The sequence below is a fragment of the Ictalurus furcatus genome, chromosome 5, assembly GCF_023375685.1.
Source record: "Ictalurus furcatus strain D&B chromosome 5, Billie_1.0, whole genome shotgun sequence".
In the NCBI taxonomy this organism is placed as follows: Eukaryota; Metazoa; Chordata; class Actinopteri; order Siluriformes; family Ictaluridae; genus Ictalurus; species Ictalurus furcatus.
In genome coordinates, this window is record NC_071259.1 from 16721739 (window position 1) to 16741253 (window position 19515).

General features: G+C 37.1%; 1 protein-coding gene across 1 annotated transcript; it reads right to left on the reverse strand.

Annotated features, from left to right (window-relative positions):
• Positions 1–1550: 1550 nt before the first annotated feature.
• bnip3la (BCL2 interacting protein 3 like a) lies at positions 1551–15646 on the reverse strand. Its single transcript, XM_053624918.1, has 6 exons — positions 15509–15646; positions 11013–11277; positions 9857–9938; positions 8044–8150; positions 5745–5900; positions 1551–3963 (listed from the first exon to the last, which is right to left on the reverse strand). Exons 1-6 carry the CDS (start codon positions 15561–15563, stop codon positions 3915–3917), a joined length of 714 nt encoding a protein of 237 aa, XP_053480893.1. The 5' UTR covers positions 15564–15646; the 3' UTR covers positions 1551–3914.
• Positions 15647–19515: the final 3869 nt, after the last annotated feature.

The following is a 19515-nucleotide window of genomic DNA, read 5'->3' on the forward strand; positions in this document are numbered from 1 at the left end:
TTATGTTGGGTTGTACAGTTATCATACTGTAAATATTTAAAATTTCACAGAATATGTCTGTTGCCAAACCATATATGCTGAGTCATTTAGAAGTTATTATATCTTTAATGCAAACAAAACATGAGAGCAAGACTAAATCGATGTAAAGCATCATTCTTGGTATGTCTTCAAATGATGGGATTAAAATGCTTTAGCTAAAGCAAGTCGCAAGCATCTGGGGATGTTTTCACAGAAAAAGAAAGCCGAGAAACAAACATTACAACCTCAAAAGTAAAAAAAAATAATAATTGTGACCTCTGCACAATTTAGCATAGACCTAAGCAAACAGAACTAAGCTTTCTAGTATCAGCCTAGCATTTGTATGTGCAAATGTTCTCTAATAATTAATACAATTAAGCACTTCTGTAAGATGCTCTGGATAAGGGCTACTGCCAAATGCCATAAATGTAAATGTAATACATTATGTAAAATAATACATTTTGCTATAACACAATATAAATGATTCTCAGCTTATGAACAAATTTCCATTAAGGCAAGCTGATGAAACGAGACATAGGTGCTGGCAGTAAAGGAAAAGAGTAAATATTACTCAATCCATGAATTTAATAATGGCTCATCTGGAACTTGGTAGAAAACCAGACACACAAACAATATACGAAGTCATAATTCTAATCAAAACATTTCACATCCTATATTGTTTCTTTGTCTATTCTGTAATAAAATGGTGTGTAATCGCTTAAATTGCATTTAAACACTGATCTTGCCTGAGCTCTTAAAAAAAACACTGATGCACAATAATGTTTGTAATCTCATGATTGGTAGATTTCCAGTTAGAGTGAAAATTTGTACATAGGACTTTCTTTGCCATGCCACATACTTCTTACCTTTTCCATGCATAAGGACAAATGAGAGCAACACTATACTTCAGAACTCATGCTTGCCTGTTTGCACCAAAAGCACCATCCAATGTCACAGTCCACCACCAAAGTCATGCATTCATACTTAATGGTAAATAATCACATATTCTACACACACCACACACATTCATGCATGCATTTGTTATACATTACCATACAGTTTCTAAGTGGATATTTTGCACTCATCACTATAAACCTTTCTGGATTCTATTTCCCATTAATTAAACATGCAATGAAATGTTGGGGAATGTGACAGGATTTAAGATGGGATGGCCTTTCAATTGCCTTTCTGATATTTATTCTGGTATTTATACTGAAGTAAATTCTATATAGTGAACTAAATTCTGCTCCTGAAATTTGATTCATAAGCTTATACAATAGTTGAACCATTTAGCAATTTAGTAATATGTGCTTGCTTGTTTGTTTGAGTAAAAGTGAATACTATACAGTTAACAGTTAAAAGTGTCTGGATTGCTTGAGTAGAAATGTTTTTACATTGTATCATAATACAGCTTAGAAAAAGCAATAATCTTAACATTTGCTGAGCCCATCCTACAAAAAAATACAACATTCATATAAATAGTGTGAATAATAATAATAATAATAATAATAATAATAATAATCTAGAGAATGTTAGGGTGTATTTGGGATTTTTAATGTCAGTTTTCTTGACTTCCAATATTTGAACGTTAAACAAACTAAATGTTTCTGCTTAATCACTTCCAACACTCAAATGCAAAACAGCCACAAGATGCCAGCCATGAGGGCCCTGCCCTACACAACATATTTCAATCATTCTCTCATGATCAAAGCAAAAAAAAAAAAACAAGAACAAGCAAACAAAAAATGGAAAAACAAACAAAAACCCAAAAGAGTGCAAGTAAAATGCACGTTATGGAAAATCCATCCTTTACAGACAGGGTGGGCTTAGTTTATCTTGCTGTAACATGCTACTTTTTCATTCACAGTTCTTTGTCCCACTCATGGAATAACTCCTCTTCCAAAGCAAATGTTAAATAAAATAAAAAGTATTCATACATTATGGGAAATAACAGGTTCACAATAACCCTTTAGGCATTATATAAAAGCAAACAACTACATGGTGTACTCCCTGCTAAGTGGGAAATGTCTTAGGTAAGATTTCATCTGTGTAAATGTACCCGAAACAAATAAGTAACAATATTCTTCAAAGTAGTCCCTCTCAAATCTCTCAAATGGCCAAATTTTATGTCACGAGTGTCAATACAGTTTTAAGCATCTTCTCAATGAACATTGGTTAGTTTAAAGTTTTAAGAACCATAAAGCAGATAGTTCCACTGACACTATGATATTTAAAGGAGGAAACATATCATAGATTGTACCTTTGAACACTGAAATAAGAGAAAGGGGAAAAAAGCTGTTCCTACTTCACATTATTACATGACAGATGACAACAGAATGTTTCACACTGCACAAATCTAAATTACATGATTATAGTTACAATAAAATGTCTTGCATGGCATATTGTAATGCCAAATGGAGTGTGCAACAGAATAGCACTGATAAGAGACTTTAGATAGAGCTACATCTACTTTTAGATCTAGATTTACTACAGAATGAGTCAGTGTTGGGTCGTACAGATGTAAACATCACAGTGGAGACCCTATGGCACTCAGAAGCATTGTATGTTGTTTCTGTAAGCCTGGTCCAGGACAGAAATGATATGCATCATGGCAAATGAGTGTGCATGTAGTAATCACTGCAGTGTAACCCTCTCTTCAAATTAGGAATCATGCACATGTTCCACTGAGTGCTACCAAAATCAATCAGACCTTTACCTGAGACCTCTATTTATATCTGGAACATAAAGCCAATCATATCTATATCAATCACTGCCTATTTTTGTGAGGTCTGGAAGGATAATTCCTTTTTACATAATGGAAAGCCATATACAATAAGAGAAAATATTTTTTTTTTCCCCAGCGTATATTCCCATATCCTTGGGGTATCTCCTTGTTTATCTATGTATTCCAAAACCATCTATCAAAAGCAGATTTAAAAAATAAAAAAAGGTTTTAGATTGGAAAATCAGAGAGTGTTCCCTACCAAACAAGGGTCACGTCCTGATAACCAGCTAAAAAAGAAAAAGGCTATGTAAGGCAGATAGCTTTCTATGAAACCAAAATGTTCAAGTGTGTGCTATTAACAGTCTATTTAAAACCTTTCTGCCATATTTCAATCTTTAAGGTGCCTTAGAGGTGCCGTGGGAAATTACAAGGGTAACAAAAAATGCAAGTGTCTTTTCATCTTTCCTTCAAGAAACAGCACTGTTAGGATGATCAAATAAAAAAAATTATTTAAGACCACAATACTAGAACTGGAATAATACAAAATGCTGGATGTGGACTTTCTTCAAAGGTTAATTGGGTTCATAAAACAGATTCTCTGTATCTAAATGTGTTTAACTAGAAAAGAAAGGGGAGCAGAAAATTAAATATTCTACTTCTAAATGCACATCAGCCATTTACCATTTCATTTTGTTATATATATATATATATATATATATATATATATATATATATATATATAGCTAAACATAACACTATTGCACCTGTATCACAGATACTGAACACAGTAAGAAGTGATAGCTTGGTAATGTGCTGCTGGCTGTAGTAATTGTACGAGTCTGGCGCATCACAAACGTAACTTCTTTTTGCCTTACATATCAGTGTATAAGGGAAAAAAACTAATAAGAACTTAAAATATGAAAGGGAGATGAAACACCTAAAACCAATCCGTTCAACACAGTGTTAGAGGGCAAGCAAAATATTAACTCAAGATGAAGGCAGCAAAATTACTGCCCAGCATTTTCTGGTAATAGGTCATGATTTCAGCATGACAGCTGAGAACATGGGAAAAATGAGTAGGACAGAGAAAGTCTAACATACAATCAAAGTTAGAGATATTTGGACACAACTGCGTCTTATGGAGATTTCAGGCACTGGTATTTGTTTGGGTTTAAAATGAGCTGGTGGAGGGTGTGCTCAGCCTCTTCCCAATATAGACCCTAGGGGGAGAACAGATCGCCATTAATTATATAAAACATATGATTAGATCATAATACTGAAGAGCATCAAATACAGGATCTCATAAAAGTGAGTACACCCCTCACAGTTTTGTAAATATTTGATTATATCTTTTCATGTCACAACACTGAAGAAATGACACTTTGCTACAATGTAGTGAGTGTACAGCTTGTGTAACAGTGTAAATTTGCTGTCCCCTCAAAATAACTCAACACACAGCCATTAATGTCTAAACCACTGGCAACAAAAGTGAGTACACCCCTCAGTGAAAATGTCCAAATTGAGCCCAATTAGCCATTTTCCCTCCCCGGTGTCATGTGACTTGTTAGTGTTACAAGGTCTCAGGTGTGAATGGGGAGCCGGTGTGTTACATTTGGTGTCATCGCTCTCACACTCCCTCATACTGGTCACTGGAAGTTCAACATGGCACCTCATGGCAAAGAACTCTCTGAGGATCTGAAAAAAAGAATTGTTGCTCTACATAAAGATGGCCTAGCTATAAGAAGATTGCCAAGACCCTGACACTGAGCTGCAGCACAGTGGCCAAGACCATACAGCGGTTTAACAGGACAGGTTCCACTCAGAACAGGCCTCGCCATGGTCGACCAAAGAAGTTGAGTGCACGTGCTTAGCGTCATATCCAGAGGTTGTCTTTGGGAAATAGAGGTATGAGTGCTGCCAGCATTGCTGCAGAGGTTGAAGGGGTGGGGGGGTCAGCCTGTCAGTGCTCAGACCATACGCTGCACACTGCATCAAATTGGTCTGCATGGCTGTCGTCCCAGAAGGAAGCCTCTTCTAAAGATGATGCACAAGAAAGCCCGCAAACAGTTTGCTGAAGACAAGCAGACTAAGGACATGGATTACATGTCCTGTGGTCTGATGAGACCAAGATAAACTTATTTGGTTCAGATGGTGTCAAGCATGTGTGGCGGCAACCAGGTGAGGAGTACAAAGGCAAGTGTGTCTTGCCTACAGTCAAGCATGGTGGTGGGAGTGTCATGGTCTGGGGCTGCATGAGTGCTGCCGGCACTGGGGAGCTACAGTTCATTGAGGAAACCATGAATGCCAACATGTACTGTGACATACTAAAGCAGAGCATGATCCCCTTCCTTCCGAGACTGGGCCGCAGGGCAGTATTCCAGCATGATATCAACCCCAAACACACTTCCAAGATGACCACTGCCTTGCTAAAGAAGCTGAGGGTGAAGGTGATGGACTAAACCCTATTGAGCATCTGTGGGGCATCCTCAAACGGAAAGTGGAGGAGCACAAGGTCTCTAACATCCACCAGCTCCGTGATGTCAACATGGAGGAGTGGAAGAGGACTCCAGTGGCAACCTGTGAAGCTCTGGTGAACTCCATGCCCAAGAGGGTTAAGGCAGTGCTGGAAAATAATGGTGGCCACACAAAATATTGACACTTTGGGCCCAATTTGGACATTTTCACTTAGGGGTGTACTCACTTTTGTTGCCAGCGGTTGACATTAATGGCTGTGTGTTGAGTTACTTTGAGGGGACAGCAAATTTACACTGTTACACAAGCTGTACACTCACTACTTTACATTGTAGCAAAGTGTCATTTCTTCAGTGTTGTCACATGAAAAGATATAATCAAATGTTTACAAAAATGTGAGGGGTGTACTCACTTTTGTGAGATACTGTATATAAATGTGCTTATCTCATAGGTCTCAGTAATTCATCACTGCTTTCTTACATGTGAGTTCGACCTAATAGGCAGCTTTCTAACATGCCATTAGACTTACCCCAATCCCAGGGCGAGGATGTGAGAAAGCAGAAGAGAGGGAATGAACACTTTGAGAAATTCAGCTGAGAACACTCCACCTTTCTTCATAGCACCTGTCTTCCTCATACTCAGAGAAACTGGACCTGAACGTTTTGGGTGCCGAAACTGGAACTCCCTGAGCAAAGCAGGTCATTTAATGCTTTTTTTTGTTTTGTTTTGTTTTACATTGCAACAGAGAACCTTTACTTTACAGTAAAGGTTTAGTGTGTATTGGATGTTTGGTTGCTTATCCCACATGTGTACATCAAACATGCATAAAAAGCACAGCTGTGCTGATGCTAGTATGACAGTATATGCTACTACACTGTAAAAAAAAAAAAAATCTAAAATAGTTGGTATACACTATAAATAAATTGCAATTAAGTGAAGAGAAGGACTGTAAGGATGCTACAGTCATAGATATCAGTTAATCCTCTTGTAAAGTATGTAAAGTAGTAAGCATTCATCGTGTAATACAAAATAAATCAAACATAACATTAGGTTATCTGGCTATTAAACTATGAGACATTCCTTTTACAAACACTGAGAAATAAATACAGTCAGGTCCATTAGTATTTGCAGAGTGACACAATTTTAGTCATTTCGCCTCTGTACAGCACCACAATGGATTTAAAATAAAGTGATTAAAGCTTTAAAAAGCTTAAATGCGTTTAACAAAATTATTGCATTGACCGTTTAGGAATTACAGCCATTTAACAATTTCCCTCGCAGGATTAATAAAGTCAGTCTATCTGTCTGTCTGTCTATCTATCTACAGCCATTTTTACATAGTCCATCCATTTTGACAAGCTCAAACATAATTGGACAAAATAACAATTATAAATCTAAGGATTATTTTTAATACTTAGATGCAAATCCATTGTAGTCAATGACTGAGTGAAGTCTGGAAACCATGGACATCATCAAATGCTGAGTTTCCTCCCTTGAGATGCTTTGCCAGACCTCAACAGCAGCTACCTTCAGTTGCTACTTGTTTGTTGGTCTTTCTGCCTTCAGTTTTGTCTTCAGTAATTGAAAAGCATGCTCAATTGGATTGAGGTCAAGTGACTGACATTGACATTAAAGAACATTCCATTTATTTGCCTTAAGAAGTTCTTGGGTTGCTTTCACAGTATGTTTTGGGTCATTAGCCATCTGTACTGTGAAGCGCTGTCCTATCAGTTTCGCAGTATTTGAATGAATTTGAGCAGAAAGTATAACTCTATGCACTTCACAATTCATCCTGATACGTCTATCAGCAGTCACATCATCAATAAACACCACTGACCCAGTTCCATTGGCAGCAATACAGGCCCATATCATAACACTGCCTCCACCATGTTTGACAGATGATGTGGTATGCTTTGGATCATAAGCCCTTCATTTCCTTCTCTATACTCTTCTCTTCCCATCATTCTCATAAAAATTAATATTGGTTTTATCTGTCTAAAGAATCTTGTTCCATAACCGGGCACGCTTTTTGTATGTGTTTTCTAGCTAAGTGTAATCTGGCCTTTCTGGTCTTTAGTGTTACCAGTGGTAACACTTGAGCATCTTGAGGTAAACCCTCTGTATTTACATTCATGCAGGCGTCTCTTGATTGTAGACTTTAACAATTATATGCCTACCTCCTCTACAGTGTTCTTCGCTAAATGTTGTGAAGGGGTTTTTCTTCACCAAGGAAAGAATTCTGTGATCATCCACTTTAGCTGTCTTCCGTAGTCTTCCAGGCCTTTTGGCGTTGCTGAGCTCGCCAGTGCATTCCTTCTTTTTAATAATGAACCAAATTGTAGATTTGGCCTCTCCTGATGTTTCTGCTATCTTTCTGAGAGGTCCGTTTTGTTTATTTCAGCCTAATGCTGGCCTTCTTCACCTGCATCGACACCTGTTTGGACTGCATCTTCAAAGTTTGCATTAACAGATACCAAATGCAAATTGAACACTTGGACCTTTTATCTCTTTAATCTGTCCTGAAATGAGGAGGAAACAAACCTTGCCATGAAACTGCATATCAGTCAATTGTGAAATTACTTCTGAGCCTGTGAAAATGGAGGGATTATGTAAAATGGCTGTGTTTCCTTTTAGTTAAACCCTGAACTAAAGCTGAATTAAAGCTGAACGTCTACACTTCAATATCATCTTGATTGCTTCATTTCAAATACAATGTGGTGGTGTACAGAGGCAACTAAAATTATATCACTGTCCAAATACTTATGGATTAGACGGATCGGGTCCAAGTACAAGATATTCCTGCTAAATGGTTTAAACTGTCCACTCACTTGGGAGGAATATTTTCAGGTCGACTGGACCAGTCTGCAACCCAGCTTTCCCCTTTAACCATGAGTATGTCATCCTCTTTGTCCTTCTCCAGACTGTCATCCTCTGACTGCAAGAGCACAGGAGGAAAAAAAAGTGTTGGAATAAAATTGTACACAATCTCAAATTAAAATAGTAAATAGTATGGTCTGGAATTAATCCCAATTCATATACTAAAGTCACTGGCAGCATATGCAGTGGATATAAAAAGTCTACACACCCCTGTTAAAAAGGCAGATTTCTGTGATGTAAAAAAAAAAAAAGAAAAAAATGTATGCCCGCCCTCAATGTGAAATTACAACATATTAAAATTGAGTGTAAAACAATCAGAAATATTTCAGGGAAAAAATGGGAAAAATAAAAAAAGTTACAATAACCTTGCTGCATAACTGTGCAAACCCTTTTATAATTGGGGACGTGGCTGTGATCCGAATGAACCAATCACATTCAATCTCATGTTCAAAAGTAATTATCATACAGATGTCATCAATTAAATTATTCTGATTAACCCCAAATAAAGACCAGCTGTTTCTGTAGGATTTTCTTCACATCTTTTTGGTTTCATCCGAATGCTGAAGCCGTGGTCTGCAAAAAGCTTACAAAGCGTACATGGTATCTCACTTGTTGAAAGGTAACGATCAGGAGAGGGGTATAAATGTATTTCCAAAACATTAGATGCAACATGGAACACAGTAAAGACCATCATCAACTAATAGAAAAAAATGGAACGCCACAGTAACAGCACCAAGAACAGGAGGTCCCTCCAAAATGTGTAGAAGGACAAGAGACAAACTTACCAGGGAGGCTACCAAGGACCTACGACAACATTAAAGGAGCTGCAGGAATATCTGTCAAGTACTGATTACTCTCTGCATGTGACGACAATCTCTTGTATTCCTCACATGGCTGGGCTATGGGGTAGGGTGGCTAGACCGAAGCCCTTTCTTACAAAAAACATCCAAGCCCAACTAAATCACCCCATACCATGTGGAAAAATGTGTTATGGTCTGATGAGACCAATTCCAAAACGTATGTTTGGAGCAAAAAAAAAGCACACCATGAAAAGAACACCATACCCACGATGAAGCATGGTAGTGGTAGCATCATGCTTTAGGGCTGCTTTTCTTCAGCCAGAACTGGGCCTTTTATCAAGGTGGAGAGAATCATGAATGGATACAAATACCAGCCGATTTTAGTACAAAACCTTAAGGTGTCTGCTAGTAAGTTAAACAGTGACCCAAAGCATACATCCACATCAACAAAAGAATGGCTTAACCAAAAGAATCAATGTTTTTGAATGACCTAGCCAGAGTCCAGACCTGAATCCAATTAAAAATCTGCGGGGGACCTGAAGCGGGCTGTGCACAGGAGATGCCCCACAATTTGACAGATCTAGAACGTTTTTTAAGAAAGCACTGGGAAATATTGCCAAGTCAAGATGTGCTACACTGATAGACTCTTACCCAAAAAGACTGAGTGATGTAATAAAATCAAAATGTTCTTCAACAAAGTATTAGTTTAAGGGTGTGCACACATATGCAACTAGGTTATTGTAAAGTTTTGTTTTTTTTCCTATTCTCCCGAAAATGTTTGTGATTGTTTTTCACTTAATTTTTATATGTTGTAATTTCACATTGAGGGTGGAAAAATTTCTGACATGATTTATATTGGTTTAATTTTTTTACATAACAAAAACCTGCCATTTTAACAGGGGTGTGTAAACTTTTATATCTACTGCAGGAAATATAAATGTTAATTAAAATGTAAATGCCTTACCTGACAATCTTTCTCACTGGGCATTTCCACATCGAAGGTAATCAGGCCTTCATCATGCTCAGGACTGTGGGGTCTTGGAGGACTTTAGGGCAAGCACACCAAACACAATTAGGGCAAAAAAGGGCAACGCACACCAAACCAAGGACAATGCAAATACCGTGAATTCAAGGAAATTACCAAAGTGAAACGGAACAATAAGAAAACGCTAAGGCCCATGGCTTTCAGGAGTCTATACTAATTAGTTATACTCCATTTACAAATGTCATTATCATCTCAGCCAATCTGCTTTCAGTGTTCATCAGTGTACTTAACAGTGTACTTAACAAGCTAGAACATTGATTCTGTAGTCACAACGAATCATTTCATCCATGGCACCCATAATATACTACGCAAAGATGTCTGTAATACTTGCCACATATTTAGCCGAATGTAAAAGAACGGTCGGTAGCTTAGTCAAAGTATCTTTAGAAATTAGGCACAGAAACAAATGCTAAAAAGTAACCAATTAGTGCTTATGATCTTTAAATAACATCTCAAACAAACTCTTTAAATAGCTTATTTAGTGATTTTTGGTTAATACTACATAGTGCTACTTTAATTACGAGTGAGAAGCTAGAAATTTTCAGTAACAGCAAAAGGGCTGTCCAAAGTACTGACATTGAGCTTTATGCTTCCATTAGCAGCATTTCATTTCAAATTTAAATTGAAATGGCCAGACATATAATTTGCCCTGCCAGTATCTTAACTGGAGAAAACTAGTATAGCTGAAAAACATTGCTACTTATCAGTCTGGGTCCCCTCACATGTCTCTCTTATTGATTTGCCCATATCTCCACTTTCCAATATATTATGTCTTATGACCACATTTACAGTTACAGTGACTTATAGAAGTGCTTTGTATTATCCATCAAAACATTATCATGCTAGTACAAATACTTCAGGGTCTAAGAATAATATCCATCTGAAATGATGTTAGAGAGGAGTTAGGTAGGTACAATGAGTAAGTATAGCAACAAAAATAGTACATGTCATGAAAACAGATTTTCTAAACATGAAACAAAAAGGTACCATTATTTAGAGCTTATGCCATGCATCCTTACCTATGCAAAGAGTCACAAAATACTACGGTCACCTGTTTTTTCCTCAGGCCTCTTACCTATTACAGGACGACCCACTGGGGCTGGACTCATGTTGGGCATCCAGCAGGATCTTTTCCATGTCTCCATTATGGATGGAGGAGGATGAAGGGACATGCTCAAGTCCTCCGACCAGGCTCTCCCCTACTTCCTTCACAGCCTGCAGGGATTGTGGAGGCTCAGTCTCACCCTGGTTCCTATTGGCCACAGAGGCAGCCAGGCTTGGGATCAGCTGCTGCCTCCCAGACGCCATGTTCCCATTCAATTCCAACTCCACCCAGGACCCTGGGGAACCAACCAAGCTATCGATTGCAATGGAACCACTAACATTGAAATTCACAGAATTTTGAATATCTAAGAATATTAAGTCTGTGTGTCTGGGATTGTGTTATAATCTTGAAGCCATTTCATTGTTCTACAGGCTTTATAGTTCTGATGTACTTTGAGTGACTCATTAGGACATCATCAGGGAATGCTTAAGTTCCTTGGATAAGTCATAAAATGTATTAAAGTTTTGATCAGAAGTCCAGTCACCTACAGTCACTACCACACAGCATTTAAACATTGCAGTTTTTTGGCCCATATATAAAACAAGATATTACGTTGTAGTATAAAACTTTGCATGTATTTTACCATTCACAGGAATTTGTCAATTATGGCCTGACATTTTAAATACTGCATTTATTTTAAATACTACATGTAAAAGCTCTTTGAGAAAATACATTTAGTGGTCATTTGTTTCTAAAAATGGGTGTATTCCATTTCCCAAACTAACTCACAATGGCTCCGACTCACCCAGAAGTTCTATTTCAAATAAATCTGCTTGTAAAAAGTTTTTTGACACTGTTGTCCTTGTGTCATTAATTAATATATGATAAACAGATCAACAACAACAGATCACAATTAGAGCTTTAACTTGGTAAACTTCCACTGTCAGTATGGGCCAACACCCACTTCTCAACATCTGGATGTAATCTGTATATAAGACACTGTCCTTCATCTATCTCATCCCTCCATCCCACAAATTCTTTCCTATTTCCCCTTCAACAATGCTGTAGCGCATTTTTGTGTTTGTCCACAGCCACCGACCAGTTGCCATAGAAGTGTTTGAGTCTAGCATTCCACTAGCTTTTCATCTAAGAGGCATCACTTGTCATCTTGCATTAAAACAATAAAATGCTCTGAGATACACTCAACCCACTTACCTAACAAATACCTAGTGAGCCAAACTGTGCTATTCTGCTCTTTTACTGACCTAGGAGTTCCACAATCCACTGTATTCTTACTATGCTATACCCTACAGAGTTTCACTATAATAACATAATATACACTATAATATTGTATTCCAATAACCTTGTTACAAATAATACAACCCACCACCCCGGTTTTGCAGATTAATTGGCACCGTTAACCAACTGCTGGAACAATTTTTTTTAATTTCCCTCTAGGATTATATATACAGTGCCCTCCACTAATATTGGCACCCCTGGTAAATATGAGCAAAGAATATTTGACATTTTTTCAGTACACCTGGTGACTAGGAATAGGAAATTGTTCAACCATGACTTCCTGTTTCACAGGGGTATAAATATGAGGTAACACATAGGCCAAATTCCCTTAGTCATTCATAACAATGGGTAAGGCCAAGAAATATAGCTGTGATGTGCAGCAAAAGGTTGTTGAGCTTCAAAAAATGAGAAGTGGCTATAAGAATTTAGCAAAAGCATTGAACATACCCATTTCCACCATCGGGGCAATAACTAAGAAGTTCCAGACAACTGGAAATGTTATGAATCAACCTGGAATTGGACGTGTCTCTATATTGTCTCAACACACTGTGAAGAGGATGGTTCGAGTGGCCAAAAAATCTCCAAGGATCACAGCTGGAGAAGTGCAGAAGGTAGTTGCATCTTGGGGTCAGAAAGTCTCCAAAACTACAATCCGAAGTCACCTACATCACCACAAGTTGTTTGAAAGGGTATAAAGAAAAAAGCCTCTACTCTCATCCTCATCAACTCGAGCGTCTTCAGTGTGCCAGACACTACTGGAACTTCAATTGGTATCGGGTTATATGGTCAGATGAAACCAAAATAGAGCTTTTCGGCAATAAACACCAGAGGTGGTTTTGGCACACACAGAGAGGTAGCCATATGGAAAAGTACCTCATGCCCATAAATATGGCCCATATTTATATGGTGGTGGATCTTTAATGTTTTGGGGCTGTTTTACTGCTAGAGGATCTGGACATTTTGTTAGGATACATGGCATCATGGACTCTATCAAATATCAACAGATATTAAATGAAAACCTGACTGCCTCTGCCAGAAAGCTTAAAATGGGCCATGGTTGGATGGCTCAGGGTGCCAAATATTGTTGCGCACCTATATTTAACAAAGATATTTGTTTTTGGATAAAACCGTGTTTTGTTTGATATCCATGAGAGCAGAGTATTTTTGTGATTTTTCTTAAACAAAAGCTAAAAAGGTTAAACAATAAAGACAAATTTTCACAGCCTTCTTTGCTCATATTTACCAAGGGTGCCAATATTAGTGGAGGGCACTGTATATATAAACATTACATGCACCATCACTGTGAACACTAATGTCCCTGCATAAACCAATTGCAAATAACTGTGCTAATAAATCCAGTTTGTTCTAACAAACTATCAGGTGCCAAAACACAGATTGAGCATAACAGCACAAGCACAAAGTTATGTTCATATCCAAAATGCTCCACTGTGTGTAAGGGTCAGGGGAAACTGGTGCGAGTTGCTTAAAAGGCTTAGTTTAATTTCAGTTTATTGTTGCATTTGTACGCTTGTAGTGTAAATTCTGTCGTTTATTATAACGGAAGTGATGTGTTAGTGACGAGGCCGCATTGCTGATCATGCGTGGTGTAAACGCACTGATACAGAGTGTAGCGCAATTAAGATCTGTAATGTCTAATTAAAACAATATGATCAAAAATAAACACAAGTAAAATAATATGTCTAAAGGCAGTGAGTAACAGAAATCACAAGGTGCAGTGAAAGTGAGTTTTTATTATTAATTTAGGACTGTAATTTAATTCTGTGATTTTTGTGCATCCATAAAAAAATTATGCATAGAAACTATAAAAAATTGAGATATATATACATACATATACACACACACACACACACATACACATATATATATATATATATATATATATATATATATATATATATATATATATATATAAATCTATAATTTATTTTATTCATTTATTTTAGTTTATATTGTGTATAAGTAATTATGCATTATTTTTATGGATGCCCAAAAAGCACCGAATAAAACTACAGTCCTAAATTAATAATACATATTCTGGTGTGTGTGTGTGTGTGTGTGTGTGTGTGTGTGTTGAGTTATTTTCTGTTTTGGACAAACAGTTGTGTAAATTTTAGTCTGAACTTTATATTTGTAGCACTCAGTTTGTGGATTTTATTTTAAATAAACAAAAAAAAAATTGTACTGAAAGTTTGCCCCGACCCATCCAATTAACCGATTAATGGGGGGGGGGGGTTAAAAATTGGCCAACTTGATTAGCAAAATAATCGTTAGTTGCAGCCCTAGATGCTTTACAGACCAAGCTGGATTTCTTTCTTTCTTTTTTTAAACAGTGACATACCTCTAACAGTATTTAGTTAAATTATTATTTTAAAAAAAATTAATCAGTAATTTACAGGTCTAACCACTGATAATAATGTAGGTCTATGTTGTGAGTAAAAATTAACAGGAGCGCCTGAAGCCATTTCTGGACTTGTCTTTACACAGAGACTCAAAACAAGATACAAAATCTAATTCAACATTCATTACCGAGAAAAACAAACTTTCTGTTATGGTACAAAGACACCTCAAACCCGATTATGTGCTAACTCTGTTAACAGTTTATACGTATACAGTTCTTGCAGAAAGTAAAAACATTATTTGGTGTTATTTTATTTCGCATTGGAAAAAGCGTTTGTCAGCGTTTAACATCAGTAGAATCGCTAATCTAACTAAAAATCTACAATATACTGAGGGTGACTAAGAATGGATATACCATACAACAACAAAAAAATAAACACAAAGCTCAGTTTTAAAGCTTGAATTTTTACAGTTGCCTAGTCAATTACAATTCCTCGCCCCCGCCTCCATTTTTCTGACCCCCCCTGCCTTGTTTTGTTTCAACCTAGCTCCGCCTTTCACAAGATGCTAATACACTACCGCACACAGGATAGGTCTACAGTCTGTCAATCATCACCCGTTACTGCGCAAAGCCACGTGTTTACTGGTTCACGCGTATTTCTATTGGTTACTCTTAAATGACGCAATACATGTTCCCGCCTCTAACCCGCCCTGCCTGAAAGAGGAGGAAATTCTAGCCTATATGAAACAATAGATGTTGCATAATACTGTTTAAAACCGATGGCAAGCAAGGAAGAAGCAAAACAGCATTAAAACGTATACAACGTAAACGGCTTCAGCTACAACAGCGTTTACCAAAAAAAGTTTACCGTTCAGGCCTGGCTCTTCATTATTGTTCTGCTGCACAGCGGCTGTGGCAGACATGTTGCCTCTCCTGCACACTATCGGGTCCGTCAACACAGCGGCTCGTGCGCACCCTCGTGAACGCGCAAATGCCGTGCGAGCCCTCGCGGCCCCAGCTGAACTGCAACGTCATCACAGGGTCGCTGCACCGACATTCATCAAAACACTTCAATGGGCTGGGTCTGTCTGCACGATTAGGAAAAAAAGTGTGTGTGTGTGTGTATGTATATATGTATATATATATATATATATATATATATATATATATATATATATATATATATATATATATATATATGTATATATGTTTCTCTTGCAGTCTTGCACTACACCAATCATGTAAGACTAGGGTTAAACGATTTTATAAACGTCCGTCACCTTCTTTCCCAAATAGCTGATTATGAAAATGCTAGAATATCTCAACAGTTTTCTAACATACTGTATGTTACTGGATCCCAGATATGTTCATTCATCAAAGAAAAAAGGCAGCTATTCTTCTAACAAAAAACAACAAACAACAATCACACAAAACAAAAACAAACATGCAATTTATTACCATCGGATGTTCAGTTTGAAAATATTATGTCAAGTGGAAAATGTCACTACAAATTATGTCAATGTCTTAAGGATTTCTTTCCTTTGAAATTTTTAAGTACCACTTAATTGATTAAATACATTCCATGGTTTGCCAATGGCTCATATGCTTTCATAATTGTTATTTGAGGGACAAACTTTTTTCCTCGTAGAATTGCAAAATGTAATAAACATGCAAACATTAATCCGTAGTAGTCAAGTCCCACACATATGTATGACTATGCAACAACAGATAGAATTATAGAATTGCTGACCTCTAAATATAGATGTTTAAATGCAATTTTTAAAAAAGGGTAATAAATGTATAGTGCACAATACAGAGAAATTGGTGGTATATCACTAACAGATGTACCATTGCGCTGTTCTTGAATTATGATTATATTATGAAGCTGTAGTCCTGGGCTTAGTTTAAATAAGACTGTGCTGACATGAAGTTACTTTAGGAACAAAGCTACCTTAAAATTGTGGCTATCGGGAAACCCCCAGAGATTCACATAGATTCTTTCTTGTTCATTCATGATGCTAGTGTAGGATTTGGAAGACTCACTTATGTGTGTGATAAAACAGTGAGTTGATAGCAGAATGTGACAACCACTTTCAGTTACTGGAGTTAGAACTGGCAATAAATCCATAAACTCACATTTCAGTTAAGCCTGGAATATGTCAAAGTTATTACTGATTGCCACTGTGATCTTTGTTACCAGCTACTGGAAGATTTTCCTGCTCAAGACCAGGCAGTTCTCAACTGATTTTTCTTGTGACCTGTGCACAAGAAAGATATTGTGCTTGTGTCCTTGGCATGGTAAACAGTCAGTATTATAAAACATATTTCAAAATAAAAAATAAACATTTGCCACTTTCCAGTTCATTGCTGGTTTTTGCTTGGCTTTGGCTTTGCATGCACGCTCAACTCACTGGTCACGGAGAGAGACAGAGAGAGATCACATAAAATATATGTGGGACAGCAGCACTCTTGTGTGCCACATTAATCATTACCCCACTAGCTCATTCCCAGACCTCCCTCCCAGTACAGACCCATGTTAAACCATGCCCCTACATGCTATAAGCATGACCTTGTCTTGTAAATCCCATTCATGCAATGGTGTAAACATAACTGTCTCTGTTTTGTCTCTGTCCTTTTACTCTTACTTCTTTGCTCACAATTTCAAACCTTTAAGTTGATTCAATTCAATTCAATTTATATAATGCTTATAACAATGGACATGGTCACAAAGCAGCTTTACAAAAATCTGGCTTTAATTTATCCCTAATGAGTAAGCCAGAGGTGATTGTGGCAACTCCCTGAGATGACAAGCGGAAGAAACCTTGAGAGGAACCAGACTCAAATGGAAACCCATCCTCTTCTGGGTGACACCAGATGGTGTGATTAATTTCTCTTGAATAACTGTATACTATATAGTCAAAAGTGCTAATTTTGTTAACAGGAACTTGAGTATGATCATCATTTTTAACTTGAAGTCTATCATTCCATGGAAGAAAGAAAAGCTATCTTTGGGGAGTCTGTGTGGTACCATTCACAGTAATCTCATGCTGAGCTTTAGCAGTGATTTTCAGGTGTACAAAAGCTCCAAACAGAAGGGGGGCATTAGGATGGTTCAGGCATGTCCTAAGAGGATAAACGCTAACTCGGTAGTAGTAGTATGTGTAGCTCAAAAGAAAAAAGGAGGAGGGGGGACGGGGACAGATTCCAAACATCACAGTTTACCAAAACATTCTAGGCGCGTGAACCCTCCAGATCTGCGCCTTTACCTAAGAGAAAATCAGATTAACAAAAGGTTTGACTAAACATATATGTTTTCAACCTAGACTTAAACACTGAGACTGTGTCTGAGTCCCTAATTGGAAGGCTGTGGGGCTTTATAAGAGAAAGCTCTGCTCCTTGCTGTAGCCTTCATTATTCAAGATACCAACAAAGAGCCTGCTCCTTTTGATCAAAACAGGCAGGGCAGATTGTAAAAGACTAGCAGTTTGCCCATGTACTGCAACATGAGACCATTCAGTGCTTTATAGGTCAATGGTAGTATTTTATAATCAGTGCAAAATTTTATTGGGAGCCAATGCAGTGTGGATAAGACATGATGTGGTCATATCTTCTGGTTTAAGTAAGGACTGAGACTGCTGCATTCTGAACTAACTGGAGCTTGTTAATGGACCTACTGGAACATCCAAACAGTAAGGCATCTCAGCAATCCAACCTAGAGGAAACAAAAGCATGTACTAGTTTTTCTGCATCATATATTGACATTATATTTCTTATCTTTCTTATCAATCTCTCTGAGATAAAAGAAGGCTATCGTAGTAATATTATCTACATGAGCTTCAAATTAGAGATTGGAGTCAGTAATCACACCAAGGTCTTTTACTGCTGCACATGATGTAACTGAAAGGCCATTCAGAGTTAATATGTAATCAGAAAGCTTGCTTCTATTTGCCTGGTCCTGGTATCCAGTGGACTCAGCATCCACTGTCTAATGATCTTTACACATTCCTTAACTTTATTAAGCTAGTGTCTCTCATCTGGCTTTGCTGAAACATATAACTTTGCGTCATTAGCAGAAGCTTGTGGAACACCAAACTTTACCTTTATTATGTATGGAGAAGTCACCATTTACATCTGCAAGCTGATAACAATCAGTCAAATAAGACCTGAGCCAGGAAAGAGACTTTTTTTTTTTCCAACTCCAACTACATTTTATACTCTATCAAGAATAATAACATGATCTCATGTGTTTTCAGAGTGTCTTGTGGATTACTAGAATGAATATTAATGTCTCCAACAATTCATGTTTTGTCTACAGAAACAACCAGGTTCGAGATAAACTCTGCAAATTCATAAAGAAATTCAGAATATGGCCCTGAGGGTCTGTAAATAATAGTTTTGTAGAATCAACTAGGTAGATTTAAATTTTTTTGGCTATTTATCTATGTTAGATTAAAGAATTTAAAATGTATCAAATTACCTCAAAACTACTCAAATTATCAATAATTTCAGAGTCTATTAATTTAGCCCTTCCTGCACTAGTAGAGCAGGATTGGATTTTTTAAAATTCTGTTATTGTTCCACTATTGTGAAACTGTGAAAGAGGACCTGGAATTTAAATACCACATTTAAAGCTGGAAAATAAACATCTTATAATATCTTACTCACTTTCCATTGTACTTGAGATATGACATTAAGTAAATACTATGATGTATTAGATGTGCTAGTAGGTCTAGGTGTGACTGTGTGCACATACAGTACTGTGCAATAGTTTAGGCACATGCAAAGAAATGATGTAAAGCAAATATATCTTCAAAAATAATGATATTTTGAAAAAAGAATAAAAATAATATTTAAAATACTATAAACAGCAGTCAA